Below are 24,857 nucleotides of genomic sequence, written 5' to 3'. Positions count from 1 at the left end.
TATAAACTTTATAGCAGCCACAAAAGTCATTTGCCTCTAGCAGACCTTGTCCTTAATCTGGCCTCGGACAAGCATAAAACAGAGAATCAACATGCAACAATCTAATACCAAAACATTTATGTAATTGTAATTTAATACCATCAACTTTATTACTGAAACACAAGCTCAGTTATCACACACAACAACAGAAATCACATCTTTTACACAAGACACATACACACTATGAGATACATGACAGAGATTGCATACGTCAAAATATTCTTTCAAGCAGAGCCATTAGCCAATTCCTTCTCAATGGCAATTTTAGCAGTTTCAAGATCTTCATCAAAGAAGATATCCCACTTCCCATCCCATTTGAGGAAAAACTCAGTATCTTCGTAGTATTTCACCCTATGAACATCCCCAGCTGGAGTAAACAAGTAGTCCCCATCACCCAAATCATATCTTTCCTTTTTACTCAAATTCCAAACACTTTTTTTCCCTTTCATCACCAGCAAGCAATGCCCGAAAGTATGGTGATGGGCTGGTTCTACACTCCCAGCCTTAAATTTAATAATAGCCGATGTGGGACTTTCTCTCAATATCTTCATTGACCCACCAGGGATTATATCGATTGGATTCAGTTCTCTGTTCTTAACCAAGCAACAAACAGCACAAGTTTCAGCTTGGGTGTTCTCAGAAGCACCGATTTTAGGCATTTCATTCATCGATTCATCGAAAAAATTTGAGATTTCCTCGGGCCAAGGCTGGGACTTAGAGGCCGGACACGGCGCTTTAAAAGGAGTGTTGAGCCAAGTGTCGACGATTTCCTTAGCGGTATCGGCGGACGTTGACATGCCGGAGAGTGCCAGGACGTTGCAGTTATTGATGGAGCGATTGTTGCGAGCTTCGTCTGGAGTGAGACATGTGCTGGCGAATACGCCGGGGAATTTGTTGGCGAAGATCCCGACTCCGACGCCCGTTCCGCAAGCAAGGAGGCCACGGGTCTCCACGGAGGGGGAGGTGGTGGCGGAAGAGACTCGACGGCCGACTTCAGCACCGATGTTGTAGTAGGAGGTGATTCCGAGATCTTCGACTTCTATGTTGAGGGAGCGGAGGTGGGATACCATGGCGTCTTTTAGCTCGGCGCCGAAAGAATCAGCTCCGGCGATGACTTTGAGGGGGGAAGACGCGGTGGCTGAATCGGCCATGATGCGGCTGTGGAAGGTAGAGAGTAACTAAAGTGAGATTAAGAAGAAAGTTGAGGAAATTAGGGCTATTACCAATAGACCTCACTTCAAATAGATAGACCCTTTAATGAATTTATGGCATTTTCTTAAAAAATAATTTATCTGATTCGTATTCAACTACAAATATTAAATATCCACGTGTACAAGAAACAAATCTATAAAATATCTATTCTACTAAATAATAATTCTTGATAAACTATTAAAATAATTACTTTTATTTATCTCATGTTGCATTTTAGTCATTTATGTTTGAATGTTACATTTTATTCACTTACATTATTATGTTGTAATATTTTAGTTATTGAGTAGAAGCTGACGTTAAATCATCATTTCAAACGAAAATTTTAAGTTAAATTCTACAATCGGTACCTATATTTTTTCATTTTGAGTAATTTAATTTTATGTTCTTTTAACTTTCTTTTTTTTTCTTTATTTTCCATTCTCTTCTTCTCCCTCTATTTTCCTCCCTTCTCCGTTTTTTTTAACGTAGTTTTTCTATATTTTCTATTTGTTTAAAACTAGTCCACAAGATTGCCTCACTCGAAAAAAATTAAATTGTTCAAAAAAATAAAAGTATAAGGACTAATTTTAACAAATGGAAAATATAGAAAAACTACGTTAAAAAAATAGAGAAGGGAGAAAAACAAATGAAGAAGCAGAAGAGAATGAAAAAAATTTAAAAAAATATAAAAAAATTTAAATTGCTCAAAACGAAAAATATAGAGACCAATTGTATAAATTAACCTAAAATTTTTGTTTGAAATGATGATTTAACGCGCCACGTTAGCTTACCGTTACACCGTTAACGGTAATTAACGGCTCAATGACTAAAATGTTACAACACGATAACGTAAGTGACTAAAACGTAACATTTCAAACATAAATAACTAAAATGTAACTTGAGGTAAATAAAAGTGACTATTTTAATAGTTTACCCTGTTGACACCATTTTTTTGATGGAAAACGGGGTCGACTTGGGTTTGAAAAATGAAAACAAAAACGGGAGTCGCCACCAATCCTTTTTTGATAAGGTGTGATCGGATCACCTTGAAAAGTGGTTGTTTTTAATAAACGATTTAATTTTATTAAAACAACGATTTTGGTCCACGAAATTCAAAAAGATGGGTTCGGGAGTCGGTTACGCACGAGGAAGGATTAGCACCCTCGATACGTCCAAAATTGGTACCTAGTTGATTACTTAATGTCTTAGTGTCAAAAAACTGAAAACTTTAAAGAAATTTAAAAATACGATCCTTGTATTAAAATGTTGAAAATTTTGGGAAAAGATGGTACATTCCACGTTAATCGAGAAAGAAAGCATCATATCCAGTAAGTTAGGACACAATGTCTCTAATTCTCGATACGCGAATGAATGTAAAAAAATACTTATTTAAAAGATGTTTAACTATCTCGAATTTAAAAAAGGGGATCAAGTCCAGTAAGTTAGGACTCGATCTTTTCTTAATTTTCGAGATCATTTAAAACTTTGGTTAAAAAAACTCGCGTATTTAGATTTATCGTGAAAATCGAAACCCAGTAAGTTAGGGTACGACCTTCTCGAGTCTAAACATGAAATTTTGTTTATTCAAAAATCATAATTTATACATTGAATGAAAAATAATTTAACGCGTAATAGTAGAAATAAAACACGATGTTAATGCTCGTAACAAAACAATAATGAATTCGATAATGTAAGTACGAGTAACAACAAATAAAAGATAAATAAATAAAAAACGAATTAAACATGCAAAAGAATAAGCAAATAAACTATTCGAATGAAAGTGGGCATAAAAAAAAAAGTAAACACCACGAAATAACGAAACCATAAAAGAAAAAATATATAAATACATGTATATATATATATATTTTAGAATTATGAAAACATAGAAAATATTTAAAAATATGTATACGTATATCTATGTGTAATAAAATACGTAGAAATAGATATAGGTATGTGTAAGTATGAAAATGAAATATAAAATATATTTATAATAATTTTAAAATGTATGTGTATATGAATTAGGAAAGTGTATATATTCACACACAAAAATAAATAAATAAAATATGTACACATATATATTATAAAAAGTATGCGTTTGTATATGTAAATATATAACAAGAATTTTAAAATTAAAAGAGTATAATAATAATAATAATAATAATAATAATAATAATGATAATAATAATAATAATATGAAATTTGTTAGGAAAATAAACAAAATAGCAAAAGACTAAATTAAACATTAAAACAAGATTCGTGGCTCAAAACGCAAATAAACAAAAGCGGGGACTACTCGAACATTCATAAAACATGGAGGGACCAGAAGGAAATTTCCTTCCATTAAAATGACGTAGTTCGGTAAGGATTAAATTGAAAACGCAAAAATTTCGGGTAAAATTCAAAAGATTAAAAGAACCTAATTTTAAAACATTAAAAGAGGAAGGGCTAAACGTGCAATTAGCCCTTCCGTCAAAACACGTGGATCCCCCGGAGCGGGTCGGGTCACTAATCGGTCAGTCAAAACAGCGCGCTTTTGGTGCTCGAGAAGGCGCCCAAAACGACGTCGTTTGGAAGCCTATTTAAAGTAATTTTTTTTCAAAATTTTCATTCTTCCCTTCTTCTCCAGAAAAAAACCAAAAAATTTCTCTCAAGTCTCTCTCCCTTCCTCCGACCAGAGCCTGTAAACCGTGAGCAGGTCAGCCATGCGTCGTTGTTGCCAGGCGGCCCATCAGACAGTGGCAAAAAAATCAAAAGAAGGTATTTTTTTTGCTTTTTTTTACGTTATATATATAGTTTTTAAATATAAAAGAAAAATAAAAATAAAGAAATACGAACAGTTACGAAAAAAGAAAAAAATAAAGAGAAAAGTAAAAATAAAAAAGGAAAATAGAACTTGTACCAAAAAGGTTTCTTGAATCTGTTTTTTTTGTTTTATTTCCTTGCTAATGTGTTTTTCCTTACAAAAATCGGAAGAGAAAAAACAACCCCCATTATAAAGGTTTCAATCGGTTTGTATACCGATTTAAAAAAAACAAAAGTTCCCCTTTGATTCAAACTTCTTTTTTTTTTTTTTTATAGCCAATGTTACAAAAATTTTTTCTCTCTTGCTTGCCTTTGCTTTTTGTCTCTACTTTATGTGTTCTTTCATCTTGCGAGAGTCGGAGGCGGTGAAGGAGTTGGTGGCGTGGTGAGGAAGTGCAAGGCGTGATTTAACGGCGAGACCAAAGAAGTCATGCGGCACTAGGCTAGGCTAGGGTTTCAATTTTCTGAAACCCTAGTTTAAAATTTGGGTCTGATTTGGGTATTGGGCCTGGTTGGGCTTGGATTGTGTTGTTTGGGTTAGGCTAGTAAATTAGGGCTGTAGAAATTTGGGTTTTGGGCCAGGCAAAAATGGGCTTGTACATACCCTATTTTAAATATACTAAAATTAAAAGAAAAATGAGTTTTTTTTTAAACCAAGAAAAATGAAGGGAGTTGGATAATATAAAATATTTTCTATGAAGAGGTCCTAACACATAAATAGGAAGATAATACACTTCATCACACTCAAACTCACATACTCTTACATTAACAACAATGTCCATATTAATTGGTTAAGAATCTATATATGAAGAGCTTTATACAAAGAGGTTACAACAAATCAACAGTGTAGGCACCACCTTAACTCGATGAGCCAATAGGCTCAACCCCAGAGAAAAAGCTCAAAGGCAGAACAAACCAAAACTTTAACCTTAGGAAATAATTCTGAAGCGAGCAACACCATCTGCACATCAAGTGGATTAGACGAATGAGGGGCAATTGAGTAACGCCATAAGCACTATTTCGAAGCAAAACAGATACATATTAGAAGCAAAGACCTTCCTCGTATCATCAGGAAACCAGGCCCAAAGGCAAAGGTATCGACCACTCAAGCTAAACAACTCCACGACCACGCAATGATTCCAGCAGCAGATCACATGCTCTCCTGACTGGACGGACTTTCCCTGATCGGCAAAAAACAACAAACAACAAACAAACTACCAAAAACACATAGAAATAGTAAATAAAATCACCATAATGGTAGACACTAAGGCGGCGACAAAAACCCTGTCCAAACAGATGAGGTAGACCCTCAGCAAAATTCGGCGAGCCTCAATCGGTGACTGGTCGACAACAAAGCACGAAGAAGCCGAGGGGAAGTTATAAAAGAATCGGCTCATAAAGCCTGGAGAAAGGAAGCCACAGCTGTTCCTTTTTTTTGTCCGTAACTAGGGCATTCACCGCCGACAGCAATGACTAATTCTCTTGTCTCGAGACTCTCTGAAAAAGTAAATGACTGCTCATGAAATATGCTCCATTCCCGTGAGCAAAGATCAAACCCCGACAATATAATTAAAACATAACACCAGATTATGTAATTTCTATTACCTTATAATATTATCAATTGCATTTTATCATTTACCTTTCAAGTTCTACCTTCATCCTTTACTTCTTTCTCTTTTTCCATCTTTTTTACCATATTTCTTTTAGCCTATTATTATTGTTGATTGAGAATCAACATAATTATTATTTTTGGCAATTGAAATTTGAATTTTTTTTACGGATTTTTGAATGAGCACTTGTGCTGGTGTTTGAAGATAGTGAAGAAGATAAAATTGTTGAAAGCAAAGATTGCAAGCTTTTTGAGAGAGAAAAATCCCTTAATATTCCATAAGGATCAATTTCTTGAGTTTTGGAGATATTTCAATAAGATTCAGGTCAATTAATTTAATATTGGTAAATCTTTTTGTTAGCTTTCAAGCGCATCTTGAATTATGTGAATTGAAGTTCTATAATCTCAATTATGGCTGACTTATGAAAATTTGTGCAAATCAAGTTACAAAAGGACTCCAACTAGCAAGTGGACAGAAAGGCATTCAAGCTAAAATATATTGATAACCAATGCGTGACAAAGATTAGTGCATTGGAGTTATGACTTGTACATTATATACTTTCACTTATAGATTATGAAGTTATAGCTCTACTAAGGAGTCAAAAGTATCATCATAAATGTATTATATAGGGGTGAGCATTCGATCGAATCGAATCGAATAAAAAATTTTCGAGTTAATCGAGTTTTCGAATCTCATTTTATCATCCTAACTTTATTTGAAGTTTTCTCGAATCGAGTCGAGTGAGATGGAATTCGAATCGAATCGAATCGAATATATTTGTTCGAGTTAAATTTTAAAAAATAATTTTGGGTTCTTGTAACCATTGTCACCCATCGTAATAAAATTTGTCCACCTTAATCAATTTTTTTTATTAACTTTCATCACATCATAATTTATTTATTAATTTTTTTATATACTGGTTAGCTTCTTTGCTTGCTTAGTTGTTTCAATTATCTTCAGATTCTTGTCACTATGTATTTTGGAATTAAAAATATATTAAATGTAAACATATGATTTTTAATAAAATTATTTTAAAAATAAAATGTGAAATTGATACCAATATAAAATTTTAACACGAATATTTTATGGCATAATTAATAAATCAATTTTAATATAAATATTCAATATGACTAAACAATTCAATAATATAAATAATATAAAATGTGAAATTTAATTTAATAATATAAATAGTAGATATAAATAAAATTATTATTATTTATGTTTAGTGATTTTTTTTGGATAATTTTGATTTTTTATTTGAGAGTAAAGGGTGAGAAGTAAAGGTGCTCATGGGTCGGGCCGGGCCCATAAAAAAATTTCGGCCCAGGTCCTAGGCCCGGGCCCGGCCCGGCCCGAAATATGGGCCTAAGATTTTGCCCAGGCCCGGCCTGGGAAAAAAATCATAAGCCCGGGCCCGACCCGGCCCGGCCCAATTTTATTTTAAAATATTTAAAAAATTAAAAAAAGTATTTTAAAAATATTTTAAAAATATTTTAAAATTAAAAAAATTAAAAAAATATTTTAAAAATATTTTAAAATTAAAAAAAATTAAAAAAATTAAAAAAAGTATTTTAAAAATATTTTAAAATTTAAAAAAAATTAAAAAAGTATGTAAAAATATTTTAAAATTAAAAAAAATAAATATATTTATTAAATCGGGCCGGGCCCGGGCCGAAAAAGTTGTGCCCGAGGCTCGGCCCGTTTTCTAAACGGGCCTCGTTTTTTTGCCCAAGCCCATATTTCGGGCCTATATTTTTACCCAAACCCTCCCATATTTTGGGCGGGCCGTCGGGCCGGGCCGGGCCGCCCGGCCCATGAGCACCTCTAGTGAGAAGTAAAAGTTTAGGGGAAAAATAAAAAGTTTTGGGAATAAAAGTTTGAGGGAAAGTAACTAGGGGAATAAAAATTTAGAGGAAAAATATTAAAAAAAAATTGAAGGGTGGAGGGTTTGGGGTAAATGAGAGGTGAGATGGGAAGGGAATAAAAGTTTTAGGGAAAAAGTGAGAGGGAGTAAAAATTTTGGGAGAAAATAAAATGTTTTGAGGGTTTTTGGGAGTAAAATTTTGAGAAAAAGTAAATGGGAGAGTAATTTTTTGGTGGGAAATAGATTTTGGGTAGATTGGGGGGTTGGGAGGGGAGGGTAGTAAAAGTTTTGGGGGAAAAGTGGGAAGGAGTAAAAGTTTTGAGGGAAAAGTAAAAAGGTTTGGGGGTTTAGGGTAAAAATGTAAATTATTATAGTTTGATATTCGAATTATTCGAATTATTCGAGTTATTCGAATTCGAAAACTCAACTCGATTCGAACTCGAAATTCGAAAAAAAATTCGAGTTGATTCGAATAATTCGATTAACTCGAATAACTCGATTCGTTTAACTCGAAATTCGAATTTTTTTCGATTTTTTCGAGTCGAATCGAGTTTTGCTCACCCCTAATTATATGATTGAGGTAAATGGAACCTGACTAAGGTCATATCAAAGCGACTTAGTAAATATATTATTTACACTATGGTATATATAATAGAACTTTAAGAAAAAAATATTAAACTTTGTGAACGGATAAAACATAAAGGGATTACAAGTGGTTTATGAGGATAATACACTTTACTTGTTAATTTTCATAATGGTATATAATTGAGAATTTTGTCATAGTACTTCTAATAAAACGACTCCATGACTAATAATTATGTCATTAATAAAAAAAATCATAACTTAATTACATGTTATTGTAGCCCAACTTATATACCTCCATCCAAATTTTCCACTAATTCAATATAATTCTTAACAAATTTACGTTTAATTTTAACAATTGTTGGAAATCATAAAAGATTGAACAAGGAAGAACAATTCACTAGATTTATTTATGGGAGTAATAGATGCTTTCTTGATTTAATGATTAGTTTGATCTAGCATTAATCTAATCACTTCAAATATTTATTTAATTGGATTAAATAATGAATATGAAATTAAATTGAATTAAATTAAATTAAATTAGGAGTTTATGTTTCTTAATTATCTAGAATGAAAATTAAACATGCATTTTAATATGTTAAAGTTGTCATGATTTTAATAAATTAAAATAGGATTTGTGTAAATTATTTATTTAGATAAATAATTTTATTTTTTCAATCAAAACTAATTAAAGTTCAAAATGTGGGTTAAAAGTGACCCATGTACCAATACGTAATTGATTAGCTGGCCATAAAGGAGAGTAGTGGCAAGTTTCCCGTTAGTTTTGGTTTTTTTTAAGCAATCTTATTATATGTTTTGATTATATATGTTCTTTTTTGACTACCCATAACTCCTCTCCAATTCATAAATAGGAGGATAATGCATTTCAGCGTGCTTAAACCCACGTTTTTCTGCATTGATAACAATACTCATACTAAACTTGCAAGACAAATGTGTAGAGAGAGTAGTTGAGTTCGTGGCCAACTTGTGGTGGTGGGGTAAGGGTACATTGAAGAGTTGGACTAGTGTCACGATAACCAGAAAAGGAATGGTAAGTTGGGAGTTCGGAGAGTCCCTGAACAAGTATCAACTTTTGATGATTGGCTACTGCATGTGTAGGAAAAACATGGGATGATGGTGCAATGGGCAATGTGTTTCGATCAAAACCAAACAATGAGAAGACTGAGGAATCCATGCTGCAATTAATGGTCCCACCATGATGAGGGGAGGTTTGTTGTGGCTGAGCTTAGGAACAAGAATGGCAATGCAACAAAGGTACACAAAAACTTATAATGGAGACCGACTCTGAGAAAATGTTTAGTGACTGGAGACATAACCACACTACACCAAAACAGGCTTTTAGCGGCGTTTTTAGTGGCGGTTGGATACCAAATGCCGCTAACGATCGATTATTAGCGGTGCATCACAGCAAACACCGCTAAAAAAAAAGCATTAGCGGCGTTATCCAGAAAGCGCCGCAAATACCTAAGCCCAATGACGTCGTTTTCTGAGCTTTCGGGGATTTAGCGGCTTTTTTAATAAAGCGCCGCTAATGCTCAGGTCTTTAGCGGCGTTTTCGAGGAAGTGCCACAAAAAAACCAAAGCCAAACGACGCCGTTTTCTGAGCTTTAGGGGATTTAGCGGCGTTTTTGATAAAGCACCGCTAATGCTCAGGTCTTTAGCGGCGTTTTTGAGGAAGCGCCACAAAAAAAACCAAAGCCCAACGACGCCGTTTTTTGAGCTTTCGAGGATTCAGCGGCGTTTTTGGTAAAGCGACGCTAATGCTCAGGTCTTTAGCGGCGTTTTTGAGGAAGCGCTACAAAAAAACCAAAGCCCAACGACGCCGTTTTCTGAGCTTTCGGGGATTTAGTGGCGCTTTTAGTAAAGTGCCGCTAATGTTCAGGTCTTTAGCGGCGTTTTCGAGGAAGCGCCACAAAAAAACGAAAGCCCAACGGCACCGTTTTCTGAGCTTTCGGGGATTTAGCGGCGCTTTTAGTAAAGGGCCGCTAATGTCCAGGTTTTTAGCGGCGTTTTCTGGAAAGCGCCACAAAAAACCAAAGCCCAACGACGCCGTTTTCTGAGCTTTTTGGGTGTTTAGTGGTGTTTTTAAGTAAGCACCGCTAATGTAAAGTGGTTTGGTGGCGTTTTTGAAGATGCGCCGCAACAAAAACTAAGCCCAACGACACCGTTTTCTGACAATTCGTGGCCTTTTAGCGGCGTTTTTGTTGATGTGCCGCAAAAAAACCTAAGCCCAACGGTGTCGTTTTCTGAACTTTTAGGGCTTTAGCGTCGTTTTTGAAAAGCGCCACAAAAACCTTTTATCTTTTATTTACTATTTAATTTGTTTATTTATATTAATTAAAATTCAATTTATTTTTAATTGAATATTTGTTAATAATGGAAAAATTAAAATAATATTATTTAAAATAATTTTAAAAATTTTTAGGTACATGACTGATTGATTTTTAATTTATATATTAAATAATTTCATATATAATTGTAAAAGATATGATAGTATTAAACATAAAATATTTAATTAATTATCATTATAGTTTAGGGTTTAATATATATGGTTTAGGGTATATGGTTAATTTAGGATTTAAGGCCGGTTTAAGAGTTACAATTTTAACGTTTATAGATTATGGAATTAGGGATTATGGATTAGGGATTTTGGTTTAAGGGTTGTAATTTAGGGGTTAGAGATTAAGAGTTAGGGATTTAAGGTTTATAGGTTCGGTGTTAGGTTAGGATTTAGGGTTTAGATTAATTAGTGTGTTTTAATTTTTATGAAATAAGGTTTAAGGGTTAGGGGTTAGGGATTTGGGTTAGGATTTAGGGTTTTGATTAATTAATATTTTTAATTTATATATTAAATAAGGTAATTTAGGGGTTAGTAGTTAGGGGTTAGTGGTTTGAGGTTAAGGGTTAGAAGTTAAGAGTTAGTGATTTAGGGTTTAAAGATTCAGGATCAGGTTAGGCCTGTTGGGAACTTTAGTGGCGCTGTAAAATTTTTATTTTATTTTAGGGTTTACGTTATAGAATATATGATTTTATGTCTACGGTTTAGAGTTTTAGGGATTACAGTTTAATGTTTATTATTTTGGGTTAATAGTTTATGTGTTAGAGTTTGGGTTTTGGGTTTAAGGATACTATTTAAAAATTAAAGAACATTTAGATTTTACTAAAGATTCATGCAATTTAATAAATGAATATAAAATATATGTTTTGTATACAGTAACATTGGCCACACAATTTCCCAAAAATATGGTTTAGGAATATTACGGTTTGGGATTTTTGGTTTTGACTTTTAGGGTTTTAGATTTGGGGTTTGGGGTTTGGGATTTGGATCAATTTAACTTCAATCTTGGATGACACTAATTTGACAACTCACGTGGTAGTATATTTGTATTCTATTATTAGCATAGATATAATTTAAAATAAATTATAAATATTTTTAAATTTTGTTGAAATTTTAAATATTTTTTTGTTTTGAAAGGCTTTAGCGGCGTTTACATAAAAACGCCGGAAAAAGTATTTTAATGTTAAGTAAAACGGCGTCGTTTCCTGTGGGACTTGCAGCAGCATTAGATAAGCGCCGCAAAATCCTGTAACTGGGAAGGGGAACGGAGCCGTTTTGTTCTTCTCTATTACTGGCGCTTTAACAAAACGCCGCAAGGTTGTATTAGGAGTTAATAAAACTGAGCCGTTTTACGTTGCTATTAGTGGCGCTTTACATAAAACGCCGCAAAAATGTAATTATGTTTATTGAAATGTTGTCGTTTTGTCTATGGTATTTGTGGCGTTTTTATGAAAACGCCTCAGGCTTGAGTTAACTGTTGTGAAACGACTTCGTTTGAGCTTATAGTTAGTGGCGCTTTACTCAAAACGCCGCAAAATTGTTCTAACATTTATAGAAACTCTACCGTTTTGTAAATGTTATTAGTGGCGTTTTTTTGGAAACGCCACGGGTTTGAGGTAAATGTTGATGAAGCGACTGTGTTTTGATTTATATTTAGTGGCGCTTTGGTTCAAACGCCACAAAAATGTTTTAACATTTATTGATACGAGACCGTTTTGCTGTATTATTAGTGGCGTTTATTCAAAAACGCCACAGGCGTGAGCTATTTGTTGATGAAACGGCTTCGTTTTGATTTATAGTTAGTGGCGCATATTTATAAACGCCGCAAATGGTTAATTGTTTACACCCGATTCTGCATTTTTTATCCCCCATCTCATTCTCCCCTAAATCCCTAAAGAACATTCCCCTAATCCCTAACAACTCCCCAAACCCGACCACCTGCTACTCTGCCGTCTCCTGTACTGCATCACATTCTCCGTTCGTCTTCGGTGCCGCAACCATCGGTAAGTTCGAGTATTTTGTTCTTTTTCTTCATGCGTTAATGTATCTCTGTTGCTTCTCCATTACTGTTGTTTTGACTCCTTTCTTTCAGCTACCCACACTTTCAAGCTTCCAACTTTCCTCGAAGCTCCAAGGCTGAAACCAATGAGAAGACGCTACAATTACTAATTTGGGATTCCATCTTCAATTTTGGCCAATACCCTTTCCAAGGTATAAAGCTCTCGGTATTAATTTCATCATTTTATTTCATCGTTCATGCTCAAAATTTGGTCCTTTTTGAGTAAATTAGTCGATGCTTTTGATTAGTTTGATAGTGGGTACCATACCATGTGTTTCTTTTATGTGAAACACTGCTTTGCTCCTTTGGATTTGGAATTTTTATTCGACTGTTGTTTGCTTTAGTCTGCTATATATATATGGCGTGGAAAAGTTATTGACATTTGTTATATCTAATTTATTTGTTTTAAAAACTTTTCATTGGGAAAAATCTGTTGAAGTAATAGAAAAAATCAAGTTGGAGAAAAAATGCAATAATTTTTATTTTGTTTTTTTTCATATGTTCATGAAAATCAACTATCAAGGAAAGTAACTCCCCAAAAGAAAATTAGTTTACAAGAAAAATAAATAAAACTTGACATACCAAACATTATCTTAAGTTTTTAATCAAAATTATAAATAAAACTTGACATACCAAACTCATTCTTGTGTTTGTTTATAATGAATATATATAGGCTTCTTTTTTATTATTTCTGATTTGGTTTGATTTTATTGTAACTTGTTATAACCAAACTGAAATTCGAATTCAATTGCTATAGGTGCCTAACATCATGTTTTGGTCAAGATTTTATAGTAGAATTTATTGTTCAATGTTCATTGCTTTCTTCTTTGCTGCTGCACTTGCAGTGACACATAGGTGCCTAACATCATGTTTTCTGGTTAGCATTTCTGTTGCAAAACCAAAAATCATAATTATCACAAATAAGAAGTCATAGCCTTACTGTTATTTTGCATTTAAAAATAAGGAGTCAAAAATAAGTGTTAGATTTTGATATCCATAGGAAAAAGAAAAGAAAGACTAGCAGTAATGGAGAAGCAATTATCACAAGGGTTGAAGTATTTGGTACTAATTTATTTGGTACTAATTTACTGTTATCACAAGCAGTAATGGAGTCATAGCCTTACTGTTATTTTTTTCCTATTTATTTGGTACTAATTTACTTATGTTTTCCTTTTTTTTTTTTTGCAGTAGTTTGCTTCGAAGTTGAGGAAATTGAGGTATTTATTCCTATGTTTCCCACCTTTGTTTTCTTAAAAAAACACCTCCAAATGTTTAAATTTTGGATTTTTTTATATTTTAGCTTTATACTTTAATTATTATTTTTGAGTTTTAAAAGGAGTTTTAATTAAGATTTTTTTAAGTCGTGGGTATCGATTTTAATTATCATTTTTATTTATATGTTGCTAGCTCAATTTGCATGTTACTTTACAAAATTTTTCCATAACGCAAGGTATAAATTATGATTGTAATTTTGTACGTATTTTTTACCCAAGCAAAAACAATTACATAAATGATTAAAATTCTTAAATTACTTTATATATTTGAGTAATTGAATAAATTATAGGCGAATAGTGGATTCGGTTTAAAGTGAACAAATTATTGATTTTCAATTTTATGTCAATTAATAAATTATCGACGTTAGTTCTCATTTATGCGATTGAATGTTAATGTTTAATAATCTATGATTATTCAATAAATTGATCGATTAATTGATTGAATGTCAATGAATTATCAAATTTTGTAAGTTAATTGATTGAATGTTTAATAAATTGATTATAAAATGACTTGTCAATGAATTATTACTTGATTGCATGTTTAATATAAATAACTTATTAATATATATTTTAAAGTTAATATATATTTTCAATATTTATTATATTTTTAATATATTTTACAATTTAATTTAACTTATTACTAATATATATATTGATAATATATAATTTTTAAAATTTATATCTTACATTACTTAAATAACAATTTTAAGTATATTTTACATGACTTACATTTCTTACTAAAACATATTTTTACTAACATTTACTTTAATATATTACTTGAATATATTACTTAAATAAATTACTTAAATACATTACTTACTAAAATTTGGTTAAATTTATTACTTAAATATGTTACTTAAATACATTACTTACTAAAATTTGTTTAAATTTATTACTTAAATATGTTTCCTAAATACATTACTTACTAAAATTTAAGTATATATTAAATTACTTACATAACTTGTTAAAATATATTATAATTTTAAAATAATTATAAATAAGATACGTAAAAGTGATATACTTACATCATACATATCTTACATAACCAAAATTTGTATGTACAAGAACTTACATAACTTATTAATATTTATATAAACTTACATAACTATCAAATAAACTTGTATGTAAACTTACATAATACATAACTTACATGTTAACTTACATAATACATAACTTATAATTTTTTTATATAAACTTACATAATACATTACTTACATAATACATTACTTACATATTAACTTACATAACTTATTAATATTAATAGTTGTTAATTCTGCAATTACAAGTTATGCTAGTGCTAGGGACAATAATCCTGTCGAGGGAAATGTGGAATATTTTGGACATCTTACTGACATAATTGAGTTGGATTACTACGATAAATGGAAAATTGTCTTATTTCGAGGTGATTGGGCCGATGTTAATACAGCTCGTGGAATTAAGCAAGATCAATTTGGTTTTACAATGGTGAACTTTGACCGATTGATTCACACAGGACAACAACTAATAGATGAGTTGTATGTATTCTCATCTCAAGTCAAACAAGTTTTTTACTCAAAAGATCCAACTGATGAGGGTTGGTTCGTTGTACTCCGTAACATCCCTAGAGACTTGTTTGACATGGGCAGTGGAAGTAGAGATAACATCGACGACAGATCAGAAACTTTGCCCTTTCCAGAACAAAACTTAAACGATAATATCCCTAGTACTAGTGCACAATTTCAATGGGTTCGTCAGGATACGGATGAAGATATTTGCGAATAATGATGTAGTAAGATTTTACAATTGTTTAATTATATGTAATATCATAATTTAAATATTGGTCTTATTATATATTTCAACTATTTTATATGTGATGTTATTGTTGTAATTAGTTATTAAGTTTACTTACATTTTATGTGTATTGCAGATAAAATGCCTAGAAGAAAAATTCTAAGGGGAAGCATTGTTCAAAATGATCCAAACTCGACAGACACAAATAGTACTGAACAACAGACAGCAATTGGATATTCGAATGTTCCGATTACACCTGAGGATCCTACAGAAGTTCAAAGTAATTTTACATTTAATTTACATGCGTGTTGACTTATAATTGATTTATTTTTCAAATTCTTATATTATAATATACCATTTGTAGCTGAAAATGGTGGGACGCGCAGAGGTCGAAGACGTACACTACTTAGAGAGTTATACGAGTTAGATCCAGTCGAGCATGTCAAAGTTGGACAAAACAGTTTTGGTCAGCCTGTTGGATCAGAAGCTCGACTTTTAGCAGGATACATGGGCATTTTAGCACGAAATGCGAATATGTTGCCTATCAACTACGAGTCATGGCGTCAAATGCCCGATAGCAACAAAAACCAAGCCCTCGATAATATTAAGGTAACAAAATGTTAATGTCATCTGTAATGCTTGGGAAATAGTTTCATTTATATTTACTTTATTAACTTGTGTTTTTTGTAGGCGAGGTTTGCTTTAGATGTCTCGGATACTTATGTAAAGAAGGCATTGGGAAAAAGATGGAGAGACAATAAAAGTACTTTGAAGAAAAATTATTATAAGATAAAAACAACCCTCGATGAGAAATTGCAAAATGTCCCGCCGGGTATGTTGAGGTACCAATGGGAAGATGCAGTTAGATTTTGGCATTCGAAGAAAGGCGAGGTATGACGTACTTCCAAACTATTGTAATTATTTTGGTTTATAGCATTTACTATTTACGTACTAAAAATTTCATAACGTAGGATCGTGAACAAGTTGGAAAAAGCAGCAGGCAGAAACAAAAATTCACTCACACAGCCGGGTTGAGAAGTTTTGCATGTGTAGCTGAGGCGGAGGTATTTTTAATTTTTTAATATTGTCAAATATGTATAACTTTCCATTAAATAATATTTTACTACTATATTGTAGGAATCGTCGTCCGGTCAAAAGTTGGATGCCTTCAACTTTTGAAATTACTATAGGAAGAAAGATGGATCTCCCATGACTCAAAGTGGTGAAATAATGGTACGTTTACTTAATACGATTTGACTTGTTTTAGTTATTTATAGTGTTTATTTTCTAATGGTTTAATTCATTGCTTGTAATGCGACTATTGTTATGTTGCATATGTTTTTTAATATATATTACGTTCCTAACTATGTGATTTATTTATTTATTAGGAAAAACTAAAGGACAAAAAGGCGGAGTACGAAGCGATTGCTTCTAGTGATAGTTCTGTTCATCTTGAAGACATTGATAACCGGATTTTTACTGAAGTTTTGGGTCCTGAAAGGTATGGTCGGGTTCGATTTCAAGGATCTTTTATTAGCCCAACCCAATATTTTGGATCCAGCTCGCAGTAATACATGGCTTCGGGGAGTCAGGCTCAAGCTGAAGTTCAGAGGTTAAAAGACCAAATAGCTCAGATGCAAGCGACTACAGTTGAGGTTCAAAGGAAATATGAAGAACTCCAGCTACAACTTAAAGCAGAGGTGGCAGCGAGGGAAGCAGAGGCTGCAACGAGAGAAGCAGAGCAGAGCAAAAAGTACGACGAACTCCAGCAGCAGCTTCAGACTATGATGAAGATGTTTCAGTCGCAACTTCCGCCGTCATAGTGTATTGCATAAATATTTTTATCATTTTAACATTTAACATTTTTGCAAAAATAATATGAATTCACTTTTATTTATTGATATTAATATTATTTTATTCGTTTAATTTGAAATATTATATAAATTTATTGCTTTTGGCTGGTTTAGATCTGGTTGCTTTTGATTTGTTGCTACAGGAGGGATGAAAAAATTAAAAATTTAACATGTTCTTTAGCGGCACTTAGAAAAAAACGCCGCTAAAGATAATGTTCTTTAGCGGCACTTAGAAAAAAACGCCGTTAAAGACCATGTTCTTTAGCGGCGCTTAGAAAAAAACGCTGCTAAAGACCATGTTCTTTAGCGGCGCTTAGAAAGAAACGCCGCTAAAGACCATGTTCTTTAGAGGCGCTTAGAAAAAAACACCGCTAAAAACCATGTTCTTTAGCGGCGCTTAATAAAAAACGCCGCTAAAGAACACGATCTTTAGCGGCTTTTTTGTTTGTAAACGCTGCAAACGTTTGCGACGTTTTCGTTAGCAGCCTTTTTTGCGGCACTTGTGGAAGCGCCGCAAATACCTTTAGTGGCGTTAAAAAGCGCCGCTAAAGGCCTAAAAAAACGGCGCTAAAGACCTGTTTTGGTGTAGTGCCAGTGCCTTGTATCATGGTAGTTTAATTAATGGAATAAACTTCTTGCTTCTAGAAAAATAAAATAAAATATCAAAAATAATAATAATTGCACCAAACATCTTCAAACTTTAAAGCATTATAATCACATTATCAAATTATTAATATTATATCAATAAAGTCCTTCATTACTAAAATTTGTTAATTTAACCATTAAATGATACATCGATCTTATGTGACATGATTTAAAATAAAAAAATTTAAAGGAAGAAAATGAATATTGTAAAAGTAAATATCGTAAAAATCTTGATTTTAAAGTTTTATAGAAACTATCGTTCACTATCTTTTTTCTCAATATTACTTTAATTTTAGTTTTAATTTTTAAAAGTTATGCGACAATATTTTATTTTTCTTTAAAAGTTTCATTTTAAATTATGCCAAATAAAATTTTATATGTTATTTAATGGTTAAATTAATAATTTCAATAATGAAATGACATGATTGATATAACATCGATAATTTGAAAATATCTTACCTCTAAAAAATCACACAAAAATACACAAATTCTCGTGATTAATCTCCAAATTAATTAATTTAAGTCAAATCCAAACTAAACTAAACCAAACCCAAATTTTATTTATTTAATTAAAATTAAGTTAACCCTAAACTAATTCCAACTGAATCATAGTTAATTTAACTATTGCAATCTAATGAAATGATCAAATCTCAATTAACCTAACCTAAACTAATTTAATTTAACCCAATTTAGGTAAAAATAGCATAAATACCCTTTACAAGGAGTCAGACTACATTTTACTTTTTCTACTCAAAAAATTGGCAAACTGGTCCTTGTATATTAGATTAAAGAACAAATTAATCTTTTCTTTTAAAATCATCCATTTGCAGTATTAAAAATTGGTGTGGTTGACGGAATAACCAGACAATGACATGTGACATGCCACGTGTACCTCATGCTGATGTACAATGACTAATTTTTAATAGTAAAAATGGATGAAATTTTTAACAAAGGACCAAATTATTCTTTGATTGAATATACAGAGACTAATTTACTCATTTTTTAATAAAAAGAATAAAAACAATCTAATTCTTACATAGACTTCCATAACACTTTTACCTCCAATTTACCCTAATTTAATCTAATCAAACTAATTATTAATAAACGCCAACATGATACAAGACAAAAGGCATAAGTAATCATATAATAAAATAAATATGGAATCATATATATACACAACCACCATGAAATATGTTTTAAAATTTTAAATAGGCTTCCTTTTTAAGCAAAAGGTGCTTTTCTAAAGGGTGTGTAGCTATATAAATAGCTTCCAGTAACTAATCCTTCTTATTCTGTAGGTTCATTAAGGGGTAGATACTAATCAAGAGTTTTAAAGCTGCTTTATACCTAGGGCGAGAATCGAACCCTCGACCACTGATTAAGATAGGAGAGACCTTTGCCATCTCTTATTTCAATTCTATACCAATTTTGAATTTTTAATTGATTTAGTGTTACAAACCAATCAAACATTATTTCAATTAAATTAATACAAGATAATAAAATATAAAATTTTAAAATAACGTAATTTATTCACACGGTTATATAACTTTTTTCTGAATAAATAAAAATCATTTTGTCATTTTTTTTCTTTTTAAAAAAATCACTATGTGGATTGAGTCTTTAACTCGATTGGCATAAACATTGTTGTCATTGCAAGAGAATATGAGTTTGAGTGTGCTGAAGCGCATTATCATATTATTGTGTAAAAAAAACATATATGATCAGAACCTATAATAAAATTGTTCAAAAAAATATCACTATGCGAAGTTATTAAAAAAAGATATATTAAAAAATCTATAGAATAACTTATTTTCTATTTTTACTTATATTTTTTTAAATATAATTTTCCTTCACATGTTACTCGAATTCTAGTTTTAAACTTAGTCTTTCTATTTTGATTTAGTTATTTTTAGTTTATGTACTTTTTAATGTTAAAATTCTAACCTAATTAAAATAATAGTCATGACACTTGTTATTTTATAATACTCATAAAAATCACATTGTTTAAATTAATTGATTTAACGGCTACTATTTGAGTTAGGATTGAACTTCAAAAATAATTAATTTGGACAATGATACGAAATCCACACTTATGCCTAGTTCGGGATTGATATCTAAATTTTAAAATAAAAATTGATCAAATTAGAGTACAAAGACTAAAGTTACGACTTACATATAATATAGGGTTGATAGTAAATTTGGACCTTTAATATAATACTCTCATGAATTTTTAGTTAGGTGTCACTTGGAAGACTTTTTATTTTGGGATAAATATCAAAAGTATACATGAACATTGGTCCAATGTGCAATGTCATATATGAATTTTGATTTTTTGCAATTTTATACAATAAATTTTAATTTGATTTAATTTTTAAAATTACTAACAATATTATCAACGATAACCATTTACGACAATTAATTATATTAATCTAATATGGAAATAAATTGATGTGTATATTTCTTTAAATACGTATAATTGAATCAAAATCAAAGTTTTATTTTATATAAACCATAATAAAAACTTTATGGATAAAATTGCACGAAATCAAAATTCATATATCAAATTACAGATGAAACCAAAATTTATATATAATTTTAATATTTTTATCTTTTAATTTTGTCAGATGCTTCATGTTTTAGGGGTATCATAGTCTGTAATCAATTTCTTTTTTTTTCTCCTTTTTTGTTTTTCTGCATATATAACATTTAATAATACGAGCGATGATTGACTATGAAATGTGCTCTATTCCCATGAACAAAGATCGAACCCTCAACTTCATGGTTAAGAAATGAGATGAACAACCATCACACCACAACTCATGATTTCTTTACCAATGCATTAGCACATGCATCAAATTATTGATAAAGTCCGCTTCAAGTAATCAAGACATAACTTAAAATAATAATAATACTAATAATATAATGATCTTTTAATTTTGTTAAAAAAATTTAAATATCCAACAATCATCTATCAACTTATGTCAGGGATAACATAAACTTACATTAACTATTAAGTTGAGGATGGCTTGTTATGGCGGTTCACACTATAAGAAGTGTAAAGAGTAGTTAAGTTTATTGATACTATCATAGGATGACAGATATTAATTTAGGGCACTGTTAACATCAACTTGAAAGAACTGAACAAGGTATTTATCGAATTTGATGAACTGATGAATATTGTCAAGCTTCCTTCTCAATATATCTTTAACAGACCCTGATAAAACCACGATGAATTCAATTTTCTCATAAAATAATGCTTCAATCATTAAATAAAAAAAAAACAAGAATAGTAAAGGGGGTTTACATTAATCATGAAAGAAAAAAAAGAGATAAGAAAGTAGTGTATATGATTTGCAGATAGATATGAATGAGTAATGATGATATATAGTGTTAACACTCAACATTTGCATCAACATCAATTCACAACTTTACATTTATAAAGTGGGAAGCAGAGCTCCTCATGCTGTGGCGCAGAAAGTTCATACTTTATGGTTTATGCTGCAAAAAAGAAGGGTTCCCAAATTCTAGTTTTAATCCACAATCCCACTGCTTTGCTTTTGGGTTATGCTTCTAATCTCAAATTTGAGTTTTTAATTTTCATTTTGGGATGTTATTTTTATAATTTTATTTGTTAATTTTTTTCAACAATTTCATTATAGGTTCTGATCATATCTGTTTTTTATATAATATCTAGAACTACCAATAGTCCTTTCTCAATCCATAAATAGAAAAATAATGTGTTTTGGCACCCTCGAACTTATATTTTCCTGCATTGACAATAATACTTATATCAATCGAGCTAAAATTCAATAGACTAAAAATTAATTTTAAACATTCAAATGATATAAAAAAAATCTTATTGATTAAACATAATTAATTAGTTTTGCATTTGAACCTGACTACATGTTTAAATCAAATGATATAAAATTAAAATAAAGATACTAAATTTAAAATTTCAGCATACTAAAAGCACCAAAACCATTATAACCATCGCTTTTACATTTGCTATGAATTGAGCTGCTCAAGTGCCTTTGTGGGCCTAAATAATAGGCTTTTGAACTCTTCTTGTATAATCATTTCAAGATTGTTGTTTTTTAAGACATAAAAGTAAGGTTAATAGACACGGAGATATTTGAATTTGGTAATTATGATATTCATCGTTAGTGTGATGTTACTAAATTTTAATGGTGTCAATTGAGTATTCTCAATGTTGAAAGCAAAACATTTGGTATAATTTTTTTCCTTAAGTAAGGGTCTAATTATTTGGGTTTCATTTATATATATGGGGTTGGGGTTGGGGTTGGTGTTGGTGTTGGAGAATTTTTTTTTTTTCAATTTTACAAAAATAGAATCACAATCATTTTCATTTGAATTGAAATCCTACATTTGGTAGAATGTTATTATCAAAATCTTATGGTTAACAACTCTACTAGAGAGGGTCCACCAATGCTAATGCAAAGGTTGATTTCTTTTTTCATAAAGACAAATTTTGCCCTAATTTTTTCTTTATTTTATCATTTTAATCCTAGGTTAAACTATTAACATTTTAATGACAATCTGTATTATAGTCTACGAATATTTCACTACTAATAGAGATTATTTTTCTAAATTTCTATGGACTTTTTCTTAAAATGGTTTTAATTTTCAATATTTTTATTAATTTTTAAAATTTTATTATGTGTATCAATGTCATTAAAATTTTTACAGTTCAATTAACTTTATCATTTAAAAATAGGGTTAAAATGAGAAAAGGAATAAACATTAAGGATATATTTATTATTATGGTTTATTTTAAATTTGTAAATTGAAGTAAATGAAACCAGCTTCAAATTCCAAGGAGAAAGTATGTAGAAAATGAAGAGTTGATATATCATACAAGATGACCAGCAAGAAATGGATTGAATTTACAACATAAAGAATATATATGTTATTTATTAATAATATATATATTTTATATTGTAACACAAATAATGGAGAAAAAAATAATTTCCAAATTGAAATACTTTCCTCAAACAAAAATCAAACAATATTTCACAAATTTTAACATAATAAGCATTTTGGCATTGAAATTCAAAAAAGCTATGAATTCAATCCTTCTTCCAAGCATACAACAACAAAGAGAATCCTCCATTGCTCCCACATGACCTAGTAGAAGAAGAACATGAGCTTCTTCCACCATCATTGCTCTCCTCCGCCCATTGCAGCACACTCGAGCACGACGGAGACGGCGGCAGACTTGCAGATGCCATCGGCGCCGAAGACGACCCCCCGGCGGCCAACGATGACAAACTCTTCCTCATCAACCTTTTCTCCGGTCCAACCATTTCAGGCCACACACCACCATCACCAACTTGAAAAATAAACACACCATGGCCATTGGTATTATTATTGTTATTATTCTCACCATTAACCCAATTGAAAACATCCCAAAAAAATTCCACCTCGATTCCATTAACATAAATCCTTTCATTCCCTCTAAATTTCCAAGCCAATCGCTTTATGACAAGGCTTGTTTGGCCATCAACTTTCACCTTCAGAACCCCTCCATTACAATCTATCCCTATCTCATGTTTAGACCCCAAGAAGTTAGCCCTCGAAACATAGCTCTTATGCCCAAAAACATGTTCTCTCCTAGACAAGAGCTTTGGTTCAAGGAGTACCTGTCGAGCCATAGATAACCCAGAACACCTCTTGGCGAGTTCATCCATGAGATCACCAAGGATGAATTCTAGCTTCCCATTGCATGAAATGCCAATGTAGAAGGAAGACTCAGGCTCAGCTGAGTTTTCAGCAAAGTCAGCCCTGGTGAAATCCCAATACAGCTTGATTCTTTGACGATGGTGATGAGTCAAGTAGACAGATTTGGAGCCTGGTCGGTTTCTGAAGAAGGAGAAGGTGGAAGGATAAAGGGAAATGGTAATAGAAAAGGAATCAGCAGAATAGACTGTTAAAGAATGGGAGAAATGGGTTTTGGACCATGTAAGTGTGAGATACGTAGGTGAGTCCCATAGCTGAGTATGGTAAATGCAGGTGATGAGATTTTGAGGCACTTGAGAGGTACTGGACAAGTTGCTAGGTTGGCTAAAACATGCTGGGATCATGGTGTTTGGGTTTTTCCAGTTGTTTATCAAACCATTGAAGCTTATGAGAAGTGAAGAGATGGGAGTGAATATTAAGGTTTAAAGGGTTTGAATGAAAATTGAAAGTAAAGGGTTTTTCTTTTTGGGGTTCCCATTAGCGCAATCATGAGGAGCAGTTGCGAAGGCTAGAGCTAGCTATATATATAACTTAAAGCTTTGATTTCATATTGGCCAGTTCTCTCCTTGATTTGCGCCTGAGACAGGGCCCTTTCTAACTTTCTTTATGATCTATTATTCTCAATCCGCCCCCTCTCTCATTAGCTGGTTTGCACTTTGTACTACTCTCTCAGTCACAATTTAGAGGTGACTTTGAACTTTGAACCCTTTCCCTTTTTCTCTTTTTGGTTAATTTCACCGAATCCAATTTTCAAATTATTTTAATTTAGTCTTCAAAGCTACTAGAATTGTTTCAATTTGGTCCTTTCATCAGCCTAATGTTATCAATTTAAAACACATACGCCAAATTGTAGGCACATTATACCTATCGTATAAACGGTTTGAATTTGACATATTTTAAAAAAATATTATTGATAAAATTTAAAGGGATATTTATTTTTATAAACATGTCATATCTAATATGTTTGTGCAACAAATATTACACATGTTTACAATTTAATTCGCTTGTTTTAATAAGCTTCATGTCATATTTAAGTAAGCATTTAGTACCCA

The 24,857-nt window shown here is 31.6% G+C and overlaps 2 protein-coding genes across 2 annotated transcripts; both read right to left on the bottom strand.

Annotated features, from left to right (window-relative positions):
- Positions 1-115: 115 nt before the first annotated feature.
- Positions 116-1,277, bottom strand: LOC105804713 (DNA damage-repair/toleration protein DRT102). Its single transcript, XM_012637418.2, has one exon. The coding sequence runs from the start codon at positions 1,188-1,190 to the stop codon at positions 264-266; it is 927 nt and encodes a 308-aa protein (XP_012492872.1). The 5' UTR covers positions 1,191-1,277; the 3' UTR covers positions 116-263.
- A 21,858-nt stretch (positions 1,278-23,135) lies between these two features.
- LOC105804714 (uncharacterized) lies at positions 23,136-24,149 on the bottom strand. Its single transcript, XM_012637419.2, has one exon. The coding sequence runs from the start codon at positions 24,147-24,149 to the stop codon at positions 23,136-23,138; it is 1,014 nt and encodes a 337-aa protein (XP_012492873.1).
- Positions 24,150-24,857: the final 708 nt, after the last annotated feature.

The sequence above is a fragment of the Gossypium raimondii genome, chromosome 11 (genome assembly GCF_025698545.1).
Source record: "Gossypium raimondii isolate GPD5lz chromosome 11, ASM2569854v1, whole genome shotgun sequence".
Lineage (NCBI taxonomy): Eukaryota > Viridiplantae > Streptophyta > Magnoliopsida > Malvales > Malvaceae > Gossypium > Gossypium raimondii.
This window is presented reverse-complemented; position numbering and strand designations above follow the sequence as displayed.

What these genes read in the sequence shown, in the direction of transcription:
- LOC105804713 (XM_012637418.2), bottom strand. Translation starts at nt 1,190, where the DNA reads ATGGCCGATTCAGCCACCGCGTCTTCCCCCCTCAAAGTCATCGCCGGA.
- LOC105804714 (XM_012637419.2), bottom strand. Translation starts at nt 24,149, where the DNA reads ATGATCCCAGCATGTTTTAGCCAACCTAGCAACTTGTCCAGTACCTCT.